Here is a 19,612-nt window from a genome sequence, read left to right on the forward strand (position 1 = left end):
GCAAACAAATGGCACAGCTCTGGCCTAAAGAGCTTAAACTGTCAAAAGACAAAACAAATAGGGAACAACAAACAGGTAATGTGGCCATGTAGTGACTGGTCACATGCTGATCATACAAAGTTTTAACGGCAGAATATATATTTACACACAAAACTACACTAAAAGAACATGATTAAGATTGCAAAGCTAAGGACTCAAAAGTTAGGAAATGCCAGAATTAAGGTTGCCTGTGCAATTAATAATTATCACTGTTCCTGGCTGCTCTGGGCTATGCTGAGTCCAGTACCTGGCAAGATCAGGGAGATTCTCTCTTCTGTGCTGTAAATGACCGTGCTGCTGTGGCCAGGCAGTGGGGAGGAGAAAGCTGCCTGATTTGAAGGTAGAGACCACAAAAGTTGGATCAGTGGTGGGGGAGAGGAACAAGGGGCCGGGAACAGAGGCTGGCAGTGGGGTGGAAAGGGAAACTGGGACGGGATGCTGGGGTAGTAGGGGAGGCTAAGACTTGGATCTGGGAGACTGGCTAGTTAAAGAGACTGGGTCTGGAAGCTGGGGGAAGACTGGGACTGGTAACCTTAATTAGGATGCCCTTGTGCATGCCACTGAGAAGAGAATTTAGCCCCAAGAACTCTGTTTAAATACATCTCTTCTCCTCTTTCTCATTCCTGTTAGACAATGTAATATGACACCAGATATCATCATAACTGTAGCCAAAATTAGTAGGATCCTTGTTTCTCCCCATAATATAACTGATTAACTTATTTGATATGTAGTGGCAAAATGCACAATTTAACATTTCAGAGTGATATTGTTTTATACTGAGTTTAGACTGTGACCAACATAGCACCAGTGAAACTGATTTTATATCATATGTACACTTCAAGTTCTGTTCAAACAGAATATTTTAGGTTGTGATATTATGTTAGGTATTCTGTATTCACACACAGGCTCATGATTTCATACCATGCTAGTGTCTTATTCAACCATACATTATCTGGTGCTGAAACTGGTTTTGAAGTGTGGTTGGAGTTATATTTTGTAGTCAGGGGTGAAAGTAAGCCAGGAGGGGCTGGTACGGCATACCAGTAAAAAGTGGCCGCCGGTACCGGCCCGTATGCAGCCGACGTTAAAATGCTGCCGTGGTAATGCTTTAAGCAGGGTCTTTTGCTGTGGCAGCACTTTAATGTTGCTGCCCCTTTTGCCCCCCATGCGCTGCCGACCTGGGGCTGGCGATTTAAAAGGGCCTGGGGCTCCAGCTGCTGTGACTGCAGCAGTGGCTGGAGCCCTGGGCCCTTTAAATCGCTGCTGGAGCCCCAGGCGGTGCAGGCCAGGCAGCGCAGATGGGCTGGCTGGGGGATGCTATCCCCAGCCCCGCTGCTTCTGCCTGAGGCCCCACCCCTTCTGAGGGGCAGAGCTGGGCCCCGTACCAGCAAGTGTTGAATGCTATTTTCACCCCTGTTTATAGTGAGACAAAAAGGGACTGAAAATTATCTCTCTGGTATTTCTAAGATGGTTGTAACCTTGGTATCTACCTATTGAATTCATATGACTGCTTCTTTCTGTCTCCGGGGTAAAAGCTACACTTTCAGGGCTGTAGAAGTGATATTTTGTTTTTGAATATTAAATTAGGCTAGCGCTGGACTCAGGCAGCACATCTGTCTAACAATAGGGGCATAATTTCAGAACAAAGCCTTGTTTTGCCATTTCCTGCTGGGAATCCTGCCCTCAATATCCACAGTTAGGACTCATAAAATGAATCATCTTTTGTTTTGTTGTATCTGTGTCAGTTTGTTTGAATGGAATGTTTGAACTCTCTGATTAGAAACATGGATGCCAAGCAGGATAGGTTGAAATTGGCTGATTGTATAATACTGTAGGTACCATCTGTTTTGGAGGATATACCTCTTCCATGACAGTGCTAAATGACTGCATACTTCATCTTATTGCTTGAGTTTAATCTGCCAAATTAAAACTTCTGTAGCAATGGAGGAAAGAAAGGCACAAACATCATATTCTGCACTCAGTTATAACCACTGACTACAGAGGGGGTTGCAGTCATATAACTAAAGGCAGAACTTGGAGAAAATGTAACAGTTACATATGGCTCTTGCAAATATTGCTTTTATAGGGCCTGCTCCAAAGCCTCCTGAAGTCAGTAGAAAGACTTCCATTGACTGCACAAGGCTTTGGATCAGACACATTGCGGAGTGAGGTGGGAATGTCTTGTATTGCTATTTATTACTTATATCATCTTAGATGTTCAGGGTGCTTTACAAAACAAAGAAAGTAGGAAGCCCTAGTCTAAAAAGTTTAAAACCTAAGGAAGATGAGAATAGGAAAAGACAACACATGGAAGGATTGAGAACAGGGTGTAAAATCAGGACTAATAAAGGACCAAAGTAATGTCCAGCTATACTCTATGTGATAGCATATCCATGGTAGACTATGCCTCTGGAGACATGTAATAATGAAAGAGTGAATCTGACTATGCCCAAGATACAAGATTACCAAGAAGTATAATCTAGTGAACAGCATATGGCAACAAAGACAAACAAGATAGGGTGTACATGTTGATTATGAGTTTGAGATACCACGGTCTGGTGAGGCAAACTCAACCCACAAATAAAAGTACTTCAGCTCAACAGGTTGTCAACATCAAAAGCCAGTGCCTAAAAATTCCTGTTATCAAAGGGCTGGCAGGCATAAGCAAGATAAATTTGTTTCATTTTGATGAGGGAACAACTGCAGTCTCTTTAAAGCTCTCCTATGTTAGTCAGCATGGGTGTTTTTTTATTTATATGGTCTGTTTACTCATCAGGTCAATACTTAGTGGGCCACCTTTCATATAAGAGCATGGAGGAAGCAGGATTTCTTTTGTTCTAGTTAGGAAGATTTTGCTGGAGTACAAAAGGTTAATTCTTAGCTATGTCTACATTATGTGGACTACAGCAGCATAGCTATGCTGGCTTGACCCTGTGTAGAGACAGAGAAAAAAAAACAACACACAACTTGTTCCTCCAACCTACTTCTGAGGTCATGTCAGTTTCTTCTGAAGAGACTGAAATTGGTACCCTGAATCCTTTTACAGAGCATAATACTACAATAAATCAGTCAACCTATAATAGTGTTTTGGATCACTCTACAGTGGCTTCCCAAATGAGATTTATGATAAAGCACAAATTCTGACAGATCCCATAGTTATAGATCATTCCAAGAACATAGCACTTCCTGTGCTGCAGAGTTAAAGTTTTAGTTCAGAACTGTAGCAACACTACCTCCCCAAGGGATGGCAGCTAGGTTGACAGAAGCATTCATCTGTTGACCTAACTGCATCTACACTAGGGGTTAGGATTTTTCACACCACTGAGCACTATGTCCATCTATGTTTAAGGGTAACTTACCCTCAGTGAAGTTAATAGAGTTTACACTTCAGTGAGATTGGCCATTTCTGGTCTACATTAAACAAGATGATTGGGGGTGGGGAAATATGGTTCCTGGATCTGTTAGTCTCTTCAGAAGTCAGGCTGTGGAACAACAATATCTTATATTACAACAGGGTCCCCATAAACTTTCACTGATGTCATTTTCTGTTGATTTGACATTTTAATAGGATCCTCTTACATTCCTATCATTGTACCTGGATCACAAGACGCTGGACTATGACATTCTTAATTAACATATTCTAAAGACAACTATTTATTAATACAGGAAGCACTTTTAATAAGAAACATACTTCCATGGACTTCAATGGACTTTGGACCCGTTCCTTAATGCCCCTTTTCCTTCTTCAAATACTGAGCCTTAAAAATGGATGGGGAAATTTCAGTTACCTGGAAAGTTTCTGCTGCAGCAGAGAAGAGGACTGTGGTATGGGGACTAAGCAGAGAATGAATAAACAACTTCTATGGTGTCAGCTTACTAACAGCCTAAAGAGAATCCCAGATTCAATTGGACCACTGGTCATAAAATAAGGTGTGTAGGCAGGGTTCCCGTGGCCTGAACACTTGGCAAGCAAACATTTCTAACAGACCGTTTAACGGTTTTTTCCAAAGAAAATATAATGCAAACATATGCAAAAAGGGTCCACTCTTAAAAGCTTCCTGGATAGCTTCCATAACGGAGTGAGTAACTTTACCCCACTGTTTGCATTACTTCCTGCGGGGGTTTCCTCCAGCGAATAGAAGGGAGCGCCGCAGGTAAGCGCATCAGCTGTCTAAGGTGAACCCGGCAAGTTTGTCAGAGTGGCTTGCACCCACGGGCGCGCCGACCGCTGCACCTCCCGCAGCAGCACGTTCCTGCGCCCCGCCCGCCGGGCCCCCGGGCCCCCGCCTCGCTCGGGCTCCTCCGCCCAGTGAGCGGCTGGGGCGGCGGGGCGCGTCTCGGGGCGGAGGGAGGGGCGGCGCCGCCGGCGGCGGCGGCAGGGAAAGCTGTGCGGCCGGCCGGTTCGCTGCGCTGGCAGCAGGCGGAACGGGAGCGGAGCCCGCGCCCCGGCCCGGAGTGGCCGGCAGGAGGGCGCTTTCCGGGCCGCTGGCGATGGAGCTCGAGGAGGGCGACGAGCTGGCCCGGCTCCGCTCCCTCTTCGTGGCCTGCGACGTGAGGGGCTCCGGGCGCATCGAGCGGGCGGAGTTCGGCTCGCTGTGCGCCGAGCTGCGGGTGCGGCCGGCCGAGGCCGAGGCGATCTTCCGGCGGCTCGACACGGACCGCGACGGGGCCATCACCTTCCAGGAGTTCGCCCGGGGCTTCCGCGGGGCCAGCCAGCGGCCGCTGGGGCAGGACGAGGAGGAGGCGTGGGGCGCGGCGGGGCCGACCCAGCCCTGGCGGGATTTCGAGCTGCGGCTCGGGGGCGAGGCCAGATACATCCCCAGGTAAGAGCCGCGCTGGCGGCGAGGCTGCGCCCCCGCCCGGCCGCCGCTGGCACTGCGGAGAGAGCGGGCCGGGTGTGTGGCCGCAGCAGTTAACCCACCCCTGTCTCCGCGCCTGCCCGCCCCGCACGGGAGCCGCACGGGGTTGCTGCCTGCTCTAGGGGGCCCTCCGTGCGCACAAGGCGGCCTTGGCGCTGTTTGCATCGCTGTCGGGTCAGCTGTGCCAGGCGCTGCGCCAAGTGATGGCCCAGGGACCGCACGACCAGAAGCAGGGACCAGAGGAGGGGGGTGTCACAAGGGAACAGTAGGGCTCAGGATGAAAAGCCACAGTCACAACACGCCTGGGAAGCACAGCAGTGCGTGCTGGCGAGCATGGTCCCGGCTGTAAAATCAGGATAATAGTCGTTTGTGTGAAATAGGGGAAGGTCACTTTTCCTTTCCTTCTCAATCTGCCCCCTTGCCCCCTTTTCATAGAATATCAGGGTTGGAAGGGACTTCAGGAGGTCATCTAGTCCGATCCTCTGCTCAAAGCAGGACCAATCCCCAATTAAATCATCCCAGCCAGGGCTTTGTCAAGCCTGACCTTAAAAACTTCTAAGGAAGGAGATTCCACCACCTCCCTAGGTAACGCATTCCAGTGTTTCACCACCATAGAATATCAGGGTTGGAAGGGACCTCAGGAGGTCATCTAGTCCAACCCTCTGCTCAAAGCAGAGCCAATCCCCAATTTTTGCCTCAGATCCTTAAATAGCCCCCTCAAGGATTGAACTCACAACCCTGGGCATAGCAGGCTAATGCTCAAACCACTGAGCTATCATCAGCTACTAAAAAGGTTTTTCCTAATATCCAACCTAAATCTCCCCCACTGCAACTTGAGACCATTACTCCTTGTTCTGTCATCTGCTACCGCTGAGAACAGTCTAGATCCATCCTCTTTGGAACCCCCTTTCAGGTAGTGGAAAGCAGCTATCAAATCCCCCCTCATTCTTCTCTTCCGCAGACTAAACAATCCCAGTTCCCTCAGCCTCTCCTCATAAGTCATGTATTCCAGTCCCCTAATCATTTTTGTTGCTCTCCGCTGGACGTTTTTCCAATTTATCCACATCCTTCTTGTAGTGTGGGGCCCAAAACTGGACACAGTAGTCCAGATGAGGCCTCACTAGTGTCAAATAGAGGGGAACGATCATGTCCCTGGATCTGCTGGCAATGCCCCTACTTATACATCCCAAAATGCCATTGGCCTTCTTGGCAACAAGGACACACTGTTGCCTTTTATGCTGGTCTTATATGAGAATTAGTTTTTTGGGTTTTCCATGCTGGTGAAACCATCCCAAGGTGCATCCTGGTTAGCCAGAGTAGGCACCTGTGCATGTTGTGAGCTCAGGAGACACCACCTGATTAATTCTCAGGGACCCATCAATGGAAGCACAGCTTAAAGAGTTTCAATGTTTGCTGGAAAGGGTGAGGAGTTCTGCATTGTTTCGGTGGGGCAGGACATGATCTTGCACCCACTCTTCTGTACGTAAGTTAAAATGTACCTGTGGAGTAGAGGACTGCAAGGACTTCTAACCACTTAGGCTATCCAGTGGGCACAGTACCTGCTTGGACTCAGAGGGAGATGAGCCTCCCATGGGCCACACAGAGGGTGGGATCCCAGTTTGCTAGGAAGAGGCTGTGCATAGTGTGTTCTGGACAGGGGCCAGTAACGTAGGTGCGTTGACTCAAAACCTATGTATGTGAGAGAGGCTTGGAATGCCAGCACCCCCTTTTCCAGCCTATGGGCCTGCTCCAAAGCTCATTGAAATCAATGGCAGCTTTAGATCAGGCCCTATATTCTGGAGTTGCCGATGCTTATGGACTGTATTTCATCTCTCCAGTCCTGCATCATTCCCCTTACAAAGGCAGTTGTGAATATCCTGTCCCTCAGCTGCTGAGTACCCACACTTAATTTGAACAAGAGACAAATGATTCAGTACCAAACAAAGCAACAGATGTAAAAGAAAATCACACTAATGGGACACTGCCAACTTGAAATCTTGACACTTATGAGTTAAAAGTAGGTTTAGGTGCTACTTTGCCCCTGAGTCTCCCTGCCAGTTTTTGTGGTCCTTACAATCACATTTTTTGACTTTTTAAAATGCTTTCCCTCTCCTCCGCGACTGCAAAAGACCCAAACAGGGAAATGACTGACTGTGCAAGTGAAACAGACTATATGCAAAGTATTGTCAAATGCACAATTTAACAAATGAGGGGGGGAAAGTCCGCTCTAATCTCTTTCAGGTATAGTAATCTGTTGTTACCTGTCATTAGAATAGAAGATACACTTTCAGACAGAAGAGATTTTTAAGTTGACTGAATCCCCTTAAATAAGCCAGGAGGCTGTAATTAACTCATTCTGGACAATACTTCCTGTGCTGTGATCTCAACTGAAACTTCACTACATTGCAAGAATTCTCCCACTTCTCTCTTCATGCTCTGAGCCTTCTGTGTGGGCCCCAATCCTGCTCCCACTTAAGTTAATGAGAATATATTCAGTCCCATAATGGGGAAAATTGACTGGCAGCAGCCTGCTTCACAATGAAAACTGTTAAAAAAAAACAAACAAAAAAACAAAAAACAAACCCTTTTATAATTGTAAAGTTGTTTCCATTTTGAAGGGTTCAAAATGGATCCATTGTCTATTTTTTGACTTTTTATCATTTTTAGCAGAAAATTTCATTAAAACTGATACATTCTATAAAATCAGAAAATGTTGACGTTGACAGTTTTTTTGTGAAGAGTTTTTAAAAGACCATTTTTTGGTGAAATACTTTTTATGCAAAAAATTTTGCCCAGCCATCCTGAGTAAAGCTTCATGTTAGACAGCAAAGGTAACAACCTGGCTTGCTTGTTAAGGTCCCGATCCTGCAAACACATATGCACAGGCAATCACAAGCAATCTAATTAAAACAGACAACTTTTATGTAAAAAGCGAAGCACGGCATAAGCATTCCTAGACTAAAACTGTAGTTGGAAACGTTGAGAAAGAAACAAGGAAGAGATTTTGCAGAAGAACAAATAGGCAAAACCTCTGGTGCAAGTGAACCTGTTAAAGATAGTTGAAAATGTCAGCATGTTTCCGGACCATCAAGTTTTTCATTTTGTTAAACGTTTAGTCCAGATCATACTTTGATCTATTTTATTGAAACAATTGTAAATGGCTCAGGACTTAATATTAAAGAAATGAAAAAAAAAAATCAAGTCAGATATGATGAATCTCAACTCATTGGGTTATAATTTTAAATCAAGATGTCCAACTATTTAACTTGATTTAAAGGTCTGTATATTAATAAAATAGAATAATCTGTAGTGTTTTAATAAACATCTAAATGTTATACCTTAGTTAAAGTTTAACAACTTCTATTTAAGGCCCTGATTCTGCAAAAACCTGTGCACGTGCTTTGAAATATTTGAAATATGTGAATCATTCCATGTAATTCAGTGGGATTACTTGTGTATAAAATTAAATATGTATGTAAGTCTTTGTAGGAATGAGGCCAGAAAGTTACTTTAAATGCTTTTTTTAAATCTACATAGTATCCCCCCAAAAAGCATTCAAGAGATGTAGTCTTAATATTTTGGATTATTAAGAATAAAAGCTGTTTTTTACCTGCCAAAACCTTTGTTCAGAGTCTTTGTCTTGTAGCCACACTTTCAGAAGTGTACATTTAGGCTTTAGTGTTGCATGTTAGCTTGCCTAGATTGACCCTTGTGCTCATGCAGAGATCCTGACTTCAGTAGGGCTCTGTGCGTTCACAAGGGTCCATCCATGTAGCTTATCTTCTAGGCTTGGAGACTAATTTTGTGTGAGAGAGTTTTGGGCACCCTGCTTAAGAAAACTTGTGCATATTGTGGACAAAGAGGATGACAACATCACTGCTAGCTCAGTGGAATTTTTCATAGAAGCAATGGACAACATTGCAGCAGAAGATGAATGGGCTGACTGCCAGAAAGCAAATTGGTAATTTATTAATTTTCATTTGGACACTGATGCACAAGCCAGTGAGTTGCCAGAAACAGTGTCGTTAGCACTAAAAGAAAAGCCGTGGGTGGTGAAGGTAAATGGTAGAACCCAGGGCTTACAGTAGTGAGTTTATCCCACTAAAGGAGAATATTAACTAGATATGTGGGTAAATAACAAATTGGAAAGATAAAATTTGTAGTAGTGCCAGGGAAAAGAACACCTGCCGTTGGGTTAAAAGTGTTAAACTCTTGGTCTCATCAAGAGGTACACTCTTTGATGGGGCAGAGAACCAGAACAAATGATTCTCTGCTCCTTGAAGTCTTTAAACCATGATTTGAGGACTTCAATAGCTCAGACATAGGTGAGAGGTTTTTCGCAGGGGTGGGTGGGTGAGATTCTGTGGCCTGCGTTGTGCAAGAGGTCGGACTAGATGATCATAATGGTCCCTCTGACCTTAGTATCTATGAATCTATGATGAGAGTTTGAGGACATCTTCCAGGGGATAGGGAGGCTCTCAAATGAGTACAGAGTATAGCTGAAAGAGCCTAATTGCCCCACTGTTCACACACCTAGGAAAGTTCCTTTGGCCTAAAGCAGAGAGGCACAGGCTTATTGCTGTGGTTATCAGAATGACAAGATAAACCAAAAGAGTGAGTACACTTGTTGATTACTGAAGGGGAAAAAAAGATGGACTCCTTCACTTATGTATAGACCTAAAAAATATATATATATAAATGCATAAATAGAGAATATTTTCCACTACTTGCCAGGGGAGAAATTTTGAGGGATATGGCTGATGCCAGATATTTTTCCATGCTGGATGTGTCATAGTCTGGTACCTATCTCTAGAAAACATTGTACATATCTGCAGTGGTGAGCAGGAGCTGGTTGGCACCGGTTCGCTAGAACCAGTTGTTAAATTTAGAAGCCCTTTTAGAACCGATTGTTCCTGGAGGGACAACCGATTCTGAAAGGACTTCTAAATTTAACCGGCCAAAAGTGGTGCCTTAGGTGCCGACTCCGCGGGTGCTCCAGCCCTGGAGCACCCAAGGGGAAAATTTGGTGGGTGCAGAGTACCCACCGGCAGTTCCCTGGCCCCAGCTCACCTCACCTCCACTCCGCCTCCTCCCCTGAACACACCGCCCTGCTCTGCTTCTCCACCCCCTCCCCCCACCAGGCTTCCCGTGAATCAGCTGTTTGTGCGGGAAGCTGGGGCAGGCTGAGAAGCAAGCGGCGGCTTCCGGCTCAGGCCCAGGGTGGCAGAGGTGAGCTGGGGGAGGGCCACCCGCGCCGTAGCAGGTAACCCTGGGAGAGGGGGGGTGCAGGGGAACCGCTCCCCACCTCAGCTCACCTCTGCCACCCTCAGCCTGAGCAGGAAGCCGCCGCCCTCCCTGGCTTCCCACTGAACAGCTGATTTGTGGGAAGCTGGTGGGGGAGGGCGCGGAGAAGCAGAGCGGGGCGGCGTGTTCAGGGGAGGAGGTGGAGCGGAGATGAACTGGGGCCGGGCACGGGGTGGGGAGCTGCTGGTGATTTGGTAGTTGCAGACACGCTTTCTAGAATATTTGTCTGGGGGAGCAAATTCCAGAGCTAGATTTTTGTGCAGGTCAGTTTGGTAAAATAACCTTTCTGGTCTTAGACAAAATATGGACTGTGATTGCCAGAGCAACAGATCAGGATGAGAAGCTGCAGAAAGTGAATAAGGCTATTTCCATAGGGTAGTCAGAACAGCATGTTCCCAGCTTCTGTGACCAATTAAGAGGGGAGCTCTGAGTTCTAGGTGGCATTTTGTTTGAAGATATCAGAATGAAGATCCCTAAATTGTAATAGAAAAATATGTTAAAAGGGATAAATGATGCTCATGTGGGGATTGAAAAATCTAAGTGGAGAGCTAGAGACATTTTATATTGGCCTCAAAAGAACAGCGACATTAAGGAAGCTGCCAAGGCTTGTTTCATATGCCAGAAGTACTAGCTAAGTCAAGCAAAAGAGCCCATGTTGGTGGCACAGGAAAGACTTTCTGCTTGGAGCAGCGTAGGCATAGATTTGTTTATGATGACAGGGGGGTGGGGGGAACTATGCATTTGTTAAAGACTGTTATTCTCACATCCCTGAGATAGCTTTACTAGAAGATACTACAACTAAACAGGTGATTGTGCTTATCAAGTCTGTTTTTGCTAGCCATGGTATACCTGATGTGAGTATTCCTAATGTGGTTACATCTGACACTGGGCCGCAGTTCAGTGGATATGAGTTTAAGAAGTTTGCAGTGAAGTTTGGGTTTAGGAATGTAACCTCTAGACCCCATTACCCCAATTCAATGGGTTGGTGGAAAATGATGTTAAAATAAGAAAGTGCCTATTGAAAAATGCTGCGGCATCATTGGTGGTGGTCTGTAATTTAACAATACCTTAGTACAGACCTTTACCTTTACATTACAGAATGGCACCAATGAAACATGGTTGGTTACCTGTAGGCATTTTATTTAATAGAAAACTGAGAACTAGAATGCCTGTCATGAAAATGCTGATGTCAGAGGAACTGGAGATTTGCAGAAATTTAAAGAAGCAGATAAAGCTATATAAAAAACTGGATATGTTTTGGGGTTCTGGGAACTATCACTACTTTATGAATATGGCACAGTGAATGTCTCTGATGGAAACCAACGGTTGTAAACAGCAATGTTGTCTTAGGAGGGTGTCACTCGAAATGGACATATACTGAGGAGGAAACAATGGCACTTTCTCCAGCTTTGAGAAAGGAAAGGGGTAAGGGGCACCGAGTTTGCTGTCTTGCCTGAGAAGGTCTCAGTTTGGTAACAGCCACAACAGATCCAGACAACCAGCCCCAGGATATACTACTTCCAGAAAAAATAGACTCACTGCCTCCTGACAACAGCATTACTCATGTTCAAGGGAAACCTGCAAGTCCAAGTGACAGTTGAAGGCTCCTCAGAGATTGATAGAACACTGTTAGTAAATTTAATCAGGTTGGCTATAAGTGTTTGGAATTTTGTGTTATGTAAACATTTAAGAGATGTTATTTTTAAGTTTTGGCTGGCAGAGGAAGGAAGGCTGGTATTGGTATTGTGCTTTTAAGTGGTTTCGCTTCCCAGACAGGAAGTCTGAGGAGAGGGAACTGCAGAAGCCCACCTTACGTAATGCAGAGGCAGCTGGGAACTGGCATCACTCAATAAAAAGGATCTCTTTCATGCACTTTGGGCCTACCATGATTACTGATGTAGGAGTCATTCGGTAGGAGATCAAAAAATATTACTTGTGCGCCATGGTGCTTTGTGAAAGCATCCATCTCCTTTCACTAACAAACGTATCCCAGTGTCTTCGTTACTGTGTTTGCAGTAGCAATTTGAATGCTGTCCCATTGCTTGTCTAAGAGGGTAGTAGGAGGGAATGGGGATAGCTTTGTTTGGTATAAATGATGTGGTCTGATTATATTGAGTTGCAATTCTCATACATCAAATTACCAACTGAAAGGCATTCAAAAGGAAATGGTGGTGATTGAAGTGCATGTGTACTCATATCAAATGAATAATTCTGTACTGTTTCTTCATGCAAACCAGTCCTCTTCCTTTTTAGGTTTCTAAATAACTTTGAAGCTCTCTAATGTATAATCCTTCGCTTCATTTGTTAGGCATGTATCAGTTCAAATTCAGGGCATCCTTTGTTTTCTTTCATTTTTCCTTTCTGTTTACAGTTTTCAAGCACTGGAGGCCGAGATATGCTATAGTTCAATTTCTCCATGCTGGTCCCAGATCTGGCAAATGTTTTAGCAGGTGTTTATCTTTGCTCCTCTGGGTAGTCCTATTGAAATCAATAGGATTACTTATATGAGCAAAGTTATGCAGATACTTAAGTGTTTGAAGGATATGGGCCTTGGACAAAAAAAATGTAAAGTTTGAGATGACTTTATAATATTACATTGTTTTACATTTAACTTTTTTATAAATCCACATTTGCTAAACTTTTCTTAAAGGAAAAGTTAAGCAGGACTGCTGAAATACTTCTGAAATCAAAACTGGAAAAAAAATCTTAAAATGGCAAACTTCTCACCATAATAATTACAGAACTGTTTTTAAGGTATGCAGTTCACTAGCACCTGAAATTTGACATAATAGTTTGTAACTGTTGTTCTCAAAATGGCATTTTGTGTCCCCGCACATGCATTGTTCTTTATTTCTCTGATACAGTATTTCCTGATATATATTTGCACTGAGACCCACAAGCAAAATAATTTAAAACAAGCAAACAAACCCTGGCCATCTCAGATGTGTAATTAGTTAAAATATGAACCATCAATAGAGATGCTAATTTGACTCTGCCTGGATTCTGACCTCAGTTATACAGGTAAACTGGAATAATTCAGCATTCGGTCCTGGAAGGTGTTGAGTACTTGGTAATTGGCCCCAATCCAGCATAGCATTTGAGCATGTGCTTATTAAGTGCCTTGCTGGATTGCTCATAAAAATGCATAGCAGCTTGGAGGAGTGAGCCCTAGAAGATCAGAGTAACAAGACAGAAATGGGACCTGTTTCCCTGTAAGATAGAAAGGACAACTTTTCTCTGTTTGTATTGCCATTGGGATTTGCACTTGCATCAAAGGGAACAATTTGCCTTTTATTCTACAAACAAGAAATGATAGAAAATTTCACCATATGATACAAATAGAATGAAACCATTAAAAAATCTGAATCTTGGATTAGAAATTTCTCTTGTGTTTTAATAATGATGAATGCCTGGGTCTTATGTAGTGCTTTTCATCCACAGATCTCAAAGTATTTTTGTATCTCAAAGGAGATCAATATCATTATCCCCATTTTACAGATGAGAAAACTTAGGCACAGAAAGGGACATGACTTGCCCAAGAACACCCAGCAATGTAATGGCAGAGCCAGGGATTGAGCCCTGTTCTCCTGTCCCAGTCCAGCATCCTATCCACTAAGCCCTGCTGCTTAGCTATTAACATTTAAATTATATAAGGTTTGTAATGCATCGGTGTGGCTAAGGCCCTTCATTTTCAGTTTTTATTTTGTTTAAAATATTCCAGGAATTTATCACAACAAGGAGTCCAGTGGCACCCCAAAGACTAACGTTTATTTGGGCATATTCACTTTTTTAAATCAAAACTTGTGTTTTTAACAGAATTCCAGTCATGTTGTCTTTATGTAGGGTTAATGCAAAAGATGCTAAAATCAGTTACTCTTTTAGAAAGCTATAATGCAGGAGCAAAAGTATTATATAGGTTTTAAAAATAATTTTCTAGAGTTAAATACTGACGTTAGTAGAGACAATACACAATTCCTGTGGTATCAGAAATTCCAGCTAGTTAACATTTTTCTGTGTACTTACTTTTGACTTTCTAAAATTGCCTTATGGGTTTTGTCTTGATTAAAATAAAAGGTGTGTTGCTAGAAGGTTAGCTAGCATACTCTTACTAGCACATTCTAACACTCTAGCATAGACAAGCCCATGTAGACTATTAACACATGCCAGCTGGCCAAGATGAAGCCTACTTACAACATCTGTCTAATGATACACCTTTAAATCTTAGTCATGACAAATCCTATCACACCAGCTGAAGGAGAAATCCTTGCTGAACAGCTGTGGTCTCCAATAAGTTATATTGTTTACTGCTGCCTTATCAAACTGTTGATAAGGTGTAAGGAAAGTTTTTGATATCTCCAATGTTATATAGGAGTTCAGCAGGGCTGATCACATGTAAAGTTACATGTGTAGGTAATTGCAGGATTGGGGTTTAAGACATGCCTCCTGCTTCAAACAGTTTAAGGTTAATTACCAGGTGGTATTAATATTTTCTAGACTGTGTCATAATTTGCTGTGTTCTCAGGGTGATTATGGCTCATATTCAGTGCCCAAAAATCAGAGAGATTTCAATAAGCAAGGCTCAGGAATTATTTCAGTAAATGTAACCCTAAAAGGCACAAAATAAGCCTTAATTGTTTTCGCTGTTAATGATTCATCTCCCAATCAAATCTGCATTCAGTATAGTGGTAGATGTTAGATATACAGTATCTGTGAGCAGTACTCTGTTTCTGTGTGCTGTATAATGCATATTTTGAAACTAGCTTAATTTTTTAGATAAATGTTATGGGATGTGTCTTGCCTGTCTGCAGTTTGATTTATTGATTGTCCAATTCATTTAATTTAGCTTGCTGTCAGGGTGCCTTCAAAGCATGTGTTATAGCTGCCTCTGTTATCTTTTGAAATTAGATGAGAGAACTAAATTTATCTTTTTTTTCCTCCAAAGAAAGATTTTCTTCCCACAAATTTCCAGGGATTAGTTTAGTCAGGTTCTTATGTGTGGCATTCACTGTGAGCCAAAGTGTTGTTTGCCAGTTAGTCTTTATACTCAGTGAGCAATTGTGCCAGTAGCACAAAAAGTGGAAAGTGTTTCCAGACTAGTAACCTAGTATAATGCAAGACATCTGATTTTAACTGAATCTTTTTTTTGCTTTCTTTTCATTCAAGAAATAACCATTCTTCCTTTATTATATTAAATCAAATGCAGTGAGTAATTAAGCACAAAAATACAGTAATTTCATTTTATATGCAGTGAACTACCTATTGGAGCATAGTTGCATGAGCCTTAGGAGTTCTCCTTTATTGAGAACTGAGGCACACATCAGATTATACAACTAAAATCTATTTGACTTTATCTGAGTATTCAGTTACCCTCACACCTATTGAAATTTCAATTGCCAACATTAAAAGAAAACAGCAGAGTATTTTTTAAGTCTGTATAAAAAGGACAGCAGCTTTTTCCTCCCTGAAATTAGAATAAGGTATGATCCAACGCCCACTGACACCTCGAGAAAACTAGTGCTTGCAAATCATGGAACCATTAAATGTGCCAGCAGTTATTGATGTCTGCAAATGGTGGACACCAAACCTGAACTGTGGATAGTGGCTTCTTTTGGATTTTGTCTCCCCCAGACAGGGATTTCATGCCCCTAACAAGAAGTTGGTGGGGTGGGGGAAGGAGGGGATAGGGGTAGGGAAGAGAGAGCTTTTCAGGGCCAGCTCCTGAATCCCACTACCTGGAAAAATTTGATTTCTTTCCCCACCTATCTTACAGGACTCTGAGGTTCAGTCTGAAATATACCCAAGTAAATACAAACTTTTAAAAATGGAAGGAAGTGGGTGCTACGTAAGTAGAAAGGTCATTAAATGTCAGGTTATAAATATTCTCTCTCTGAAAATCCCACCATTTTTTCCTTGCTTTTCACCACAAAGCTCCACTTCTGTTATCTGTTCCTTTCTTTGTGCCCTACTTCATTCTGCTGCCTGTGTTTACCTGATTGTAGGCTACCATCTCTTCAGGACAAGAGTTTAATTTTATTTCATCTCTATAAAGTTGGAGCTAATAATTTTGTTCATAATAATTCTTATATAGAACTATACAAGTAACTCATTTTCCATAAAATATCAGTAGATCTTTAAAATGTAATAAACTCAGCATAACACTGGAGTGCACAAAGCTACCAAACCAGCAAAATCTACAAAATAATCAAGACTGAAAAATGTGTATCGGTGTCTACTGCATAAAAAGCTGCATTTCAGGATAACCCTCAAGAAAGCAGTGATAGCTAAAAGAGGGCAAAACCTTCCACTGTGCACTCATTCAAAGCACTTGAGACAGATAAACAGGTACTGTCTCGACCTTCCAATTTGTTCCCAGACCTTCAATCACTAGCACTATTATGAGACAACTGTGTGCCTGAAAAACATTCTGGGCCTGATTCTGATTGCACTAATACCAATGTAAATCAGGAGTAACTCCACAGTTACACAGATGTAAAACTGAAAGATAAAGTTAGAAGGAAGCATGAGATCAGAATCAGGCCTGTCGCATAGTAATATGAAAATGAGTACTCCAAGCATCCTAACTGGCTTCAGAATTCCCATGTCCGTAAGGATTAAAAATTTCTAGGCCCTATTTATACAGGTTTTACAAATGAACTTGACAATTGTACATAAACACAGTTTAAACTTGTTTGTGGTTGAACTGGGTTCCAAGGTGCCTTGATTTGTCAGTGTGCATGGAGTCACACCGCAGAGTCATTTTTAAAAAACAAAACAAAAACAAGAACTCTACCTTAGGTCATCTGTACCTGGCCTCGCTCTAATGCGCTTTAGCTCCATCGATGGTGGCTAGCCAAACTGTGGTAGAGCATGCTTTCCCTACAACTGCATAAAATGGAGATGGGTTTGAGCTGATACGAATCTGAAATTTGGAGTGTTTGGATTTGGGGTTTTGATTTAGGCCAATCTCTATCTTAAACACTGTTGTAAATACCTGTCCAGGCATGACCTTAAGATGAAGCAAGGTGTATTCAGGGCAGGTATACATCAATACCCAGAATGCTTTTCTATTCTACATTTATTGCAAAGCTCTACTTTGGGAACATACCTTTTGGGAACAACAGCTGGCAGATTGCACAAGAGGGATTCAGTCCCTAGTGACAATGAATAGCAATGATTTCTTTCACATTATTTTTAAAACATCCATCCCATGCATTAATATTTATGTGCATCTCTGGGTGTACACATTTTTAAGAGTTAAAAACTTTGCACTTGGAAGTGAAGGAGGCCAAAAAAACCATTGAACAGTCTTAAAGAATTCAAACTGGGCTAATTTTTAAATTGAAAGTTCTGAATTTTCTGAAATTTCTGACATTGAAATACAAACTTGTTAGTCTCCCTCTGTGTCCCATCAAAACAATCTGAGTTTCAAATATTAGATATTCACAATGCACTGCTCTGGAATAAGCTGCAGACCACAACCTATTTTCAAAGTTTATTCAGCAAATAATTTTGAATAACTAGCACATTTTTGAAAAGTGATCTCTTCATAGAGAGTTGGAAAAAATAGACCGCATTAATCAGTTAGATTATTCAGTACTGTACAATGACTCTGTCTTGCTGTAATTATGCCAGTTAAGTGTCCCAAACTATGTGAAAGCAGAACAGTGGTTGAAAAATATGCAAATGAGCAGTTCAGAAAAATTATTTTCATAACAGTCAAACACTCACTCCACAAGGGCACATCCTTCTAAAATTCTGTGAATTTATAAAGTATTACAGTGAGCTTGCAATTTACAAAATATAGTTTTCAGATACTTGAGGTGATTAAGTCAATGGCTCTACTGATAATTGATGAAAATGTTTTACTTCTTGCTCAAGATGCCAGTGGTCAAGTGGAATTATAGCAAATTTGTTACAAATGTTTAATATCTTCTGTGTTTTCCTGTTGCTTCTGTGGGCTATGTTTTTAATTAAGATTTCATGCTAAGCTGTCTCTAACACGCTCAGATAAGTGCCATCAACATCCCCAACTGTCAGTTTCATTTTTTAAAAAATACCTCCCAGTGGCTATTGCAGCTTCTGTTGGGTGTTGCACTACTGTGGTTGTGTGGATTTTGTTTTACCTCTTAGACCTAACTGGCTCTGCATAAAAGCATGTCACTAGGATGTTCTGAATCTAGCTCTGACTGCTGTAATTGAGCCAATGAGGAATAATGAGCATAGAGAGGTTTTTGGATCACATAGCTGGCGTAAAGTACCATACCAGCTACCTTATGTTTCTGACATCAACCTCTTAATACAAAGCTTACCCACATCAGTGCGCAGACAGACACAGTGGTAGTGAAGCATTGCTTTCAACATCCATTCTTTGTGTTTGTTCATTTGTTTAATCTTTGATGTCAAAATAGAAAACTGAGAGAGGAGTGTTCTTGGAACAGGAACAAAAATGCAAAATTGTAAAAATACAGAACAAAGCTCCTCCACAGGCTCCTGAAGCTATTGGCGCAAGGAGCTTGTTGTAGGGAGAGACCAATGTACTTGGTTAATTTTCAGTTTCTCAGCATGAGGCATTGTAGCTGCATATGCTGTACCCTAAGGAAGAACCTACTGGACAGTGAACTAGAGATGCTTTAGTAGTAATATTTTTTTAGAGTTTTATTGTCAGGAATGTTCATGGAAGCAGCAAATTTAGAACAGATATAAAATATTTGCAAAATGCAAACTTTGAACTCAGATGTAGGTGCACACCAAAATCCTGATTCTAAAGAGTTGTGCTCATCCATCTCAGGAGGCAGAAACATGCCATGTGACCTGTGTATCCTGTCAAAACTAACCAATGCAATTAGAGTTTTGAATATCAAATGCTCTCAATAAATTGATCACAAACCATCTATGGACCAAGAATTTTTCATTTTTGTGGGGGTGAATAATACCTACTAATGAATAAGAATGGCCCTACTGGGTCAGACCAAACGTCCATCTAGCCCAGTATCCTGTCTTCCGATAGTGGCCGATGCCAGGTGCCCCAGAGGGAATGAACAGAACAGGTAATTATCAAGTAATCCATCCCCTGTCGCCCATTCCCACGTGTCTTATTGATATGTCTTATTGACAATTAACAAAAAGAAAAACAGAAAACTCATTGAATAATGTAGTCACTACAAATTGTTTGCTCAGCTTTAGATTTTACGTTCACATCCCAAAGACCCAAAAGTGCTGATCCATATCATGTTGAATGTATCTACCTTAGAGGGATGAAGGATTCATTTGACTATGATGGATTTTGATATACAAAGAACACATTTTCTTTTATTTAGGGCCCAATCCTGACTTAAATAAGTAGTCCTTACTCATCTGAGTAGTATTGTTGAGTTAAAAGTGACAGCTAATAATAATACTACATTAATTAA

General features: G+C 42.2%; 1 protein-coding gene across 1 annotated transcript in view; it reads left to right on the forward strand.

The window, feature by feature from the left end:
- The first annotated feature begins 4,351 nt into the window (after nucleotides 1-4,351).
- Nucleotides 4,352-19,612, forward strand: part of RASEF (RAS and EF-hand domain containing) — a 51,718-nt gene continuing 36,457 nt past the window's right edge. The window contains exon 1 of the mRNA XM_073345073.2: nucleotides 4,352-4,862. Coding sequence (XP_073201174.1) covers nucleotides 4,531-4,862 — 332 coding nt within the window. The 5' untranslated portion in view covers nucleotides 4,352-4,530. The remainder of the gene's footprint in view (nucleotides 4,863-19,612) is intronic.

This window comes from Lepidochelys kempii, chromosome 5 (genome assembly GCF_965140285.1).
Source record: "Lepidochelys kempii isolate rLepKem1 chromosome 5, rLepKem1.hap1, whole genome shotgun sequence".
Taxonomy (NCBI): domain Eukaryota; kingdom Metazoa; phylum Chordata; order Testudines; family Cheloniidae; genus Lepidochelys; species Lepidochelys kempii.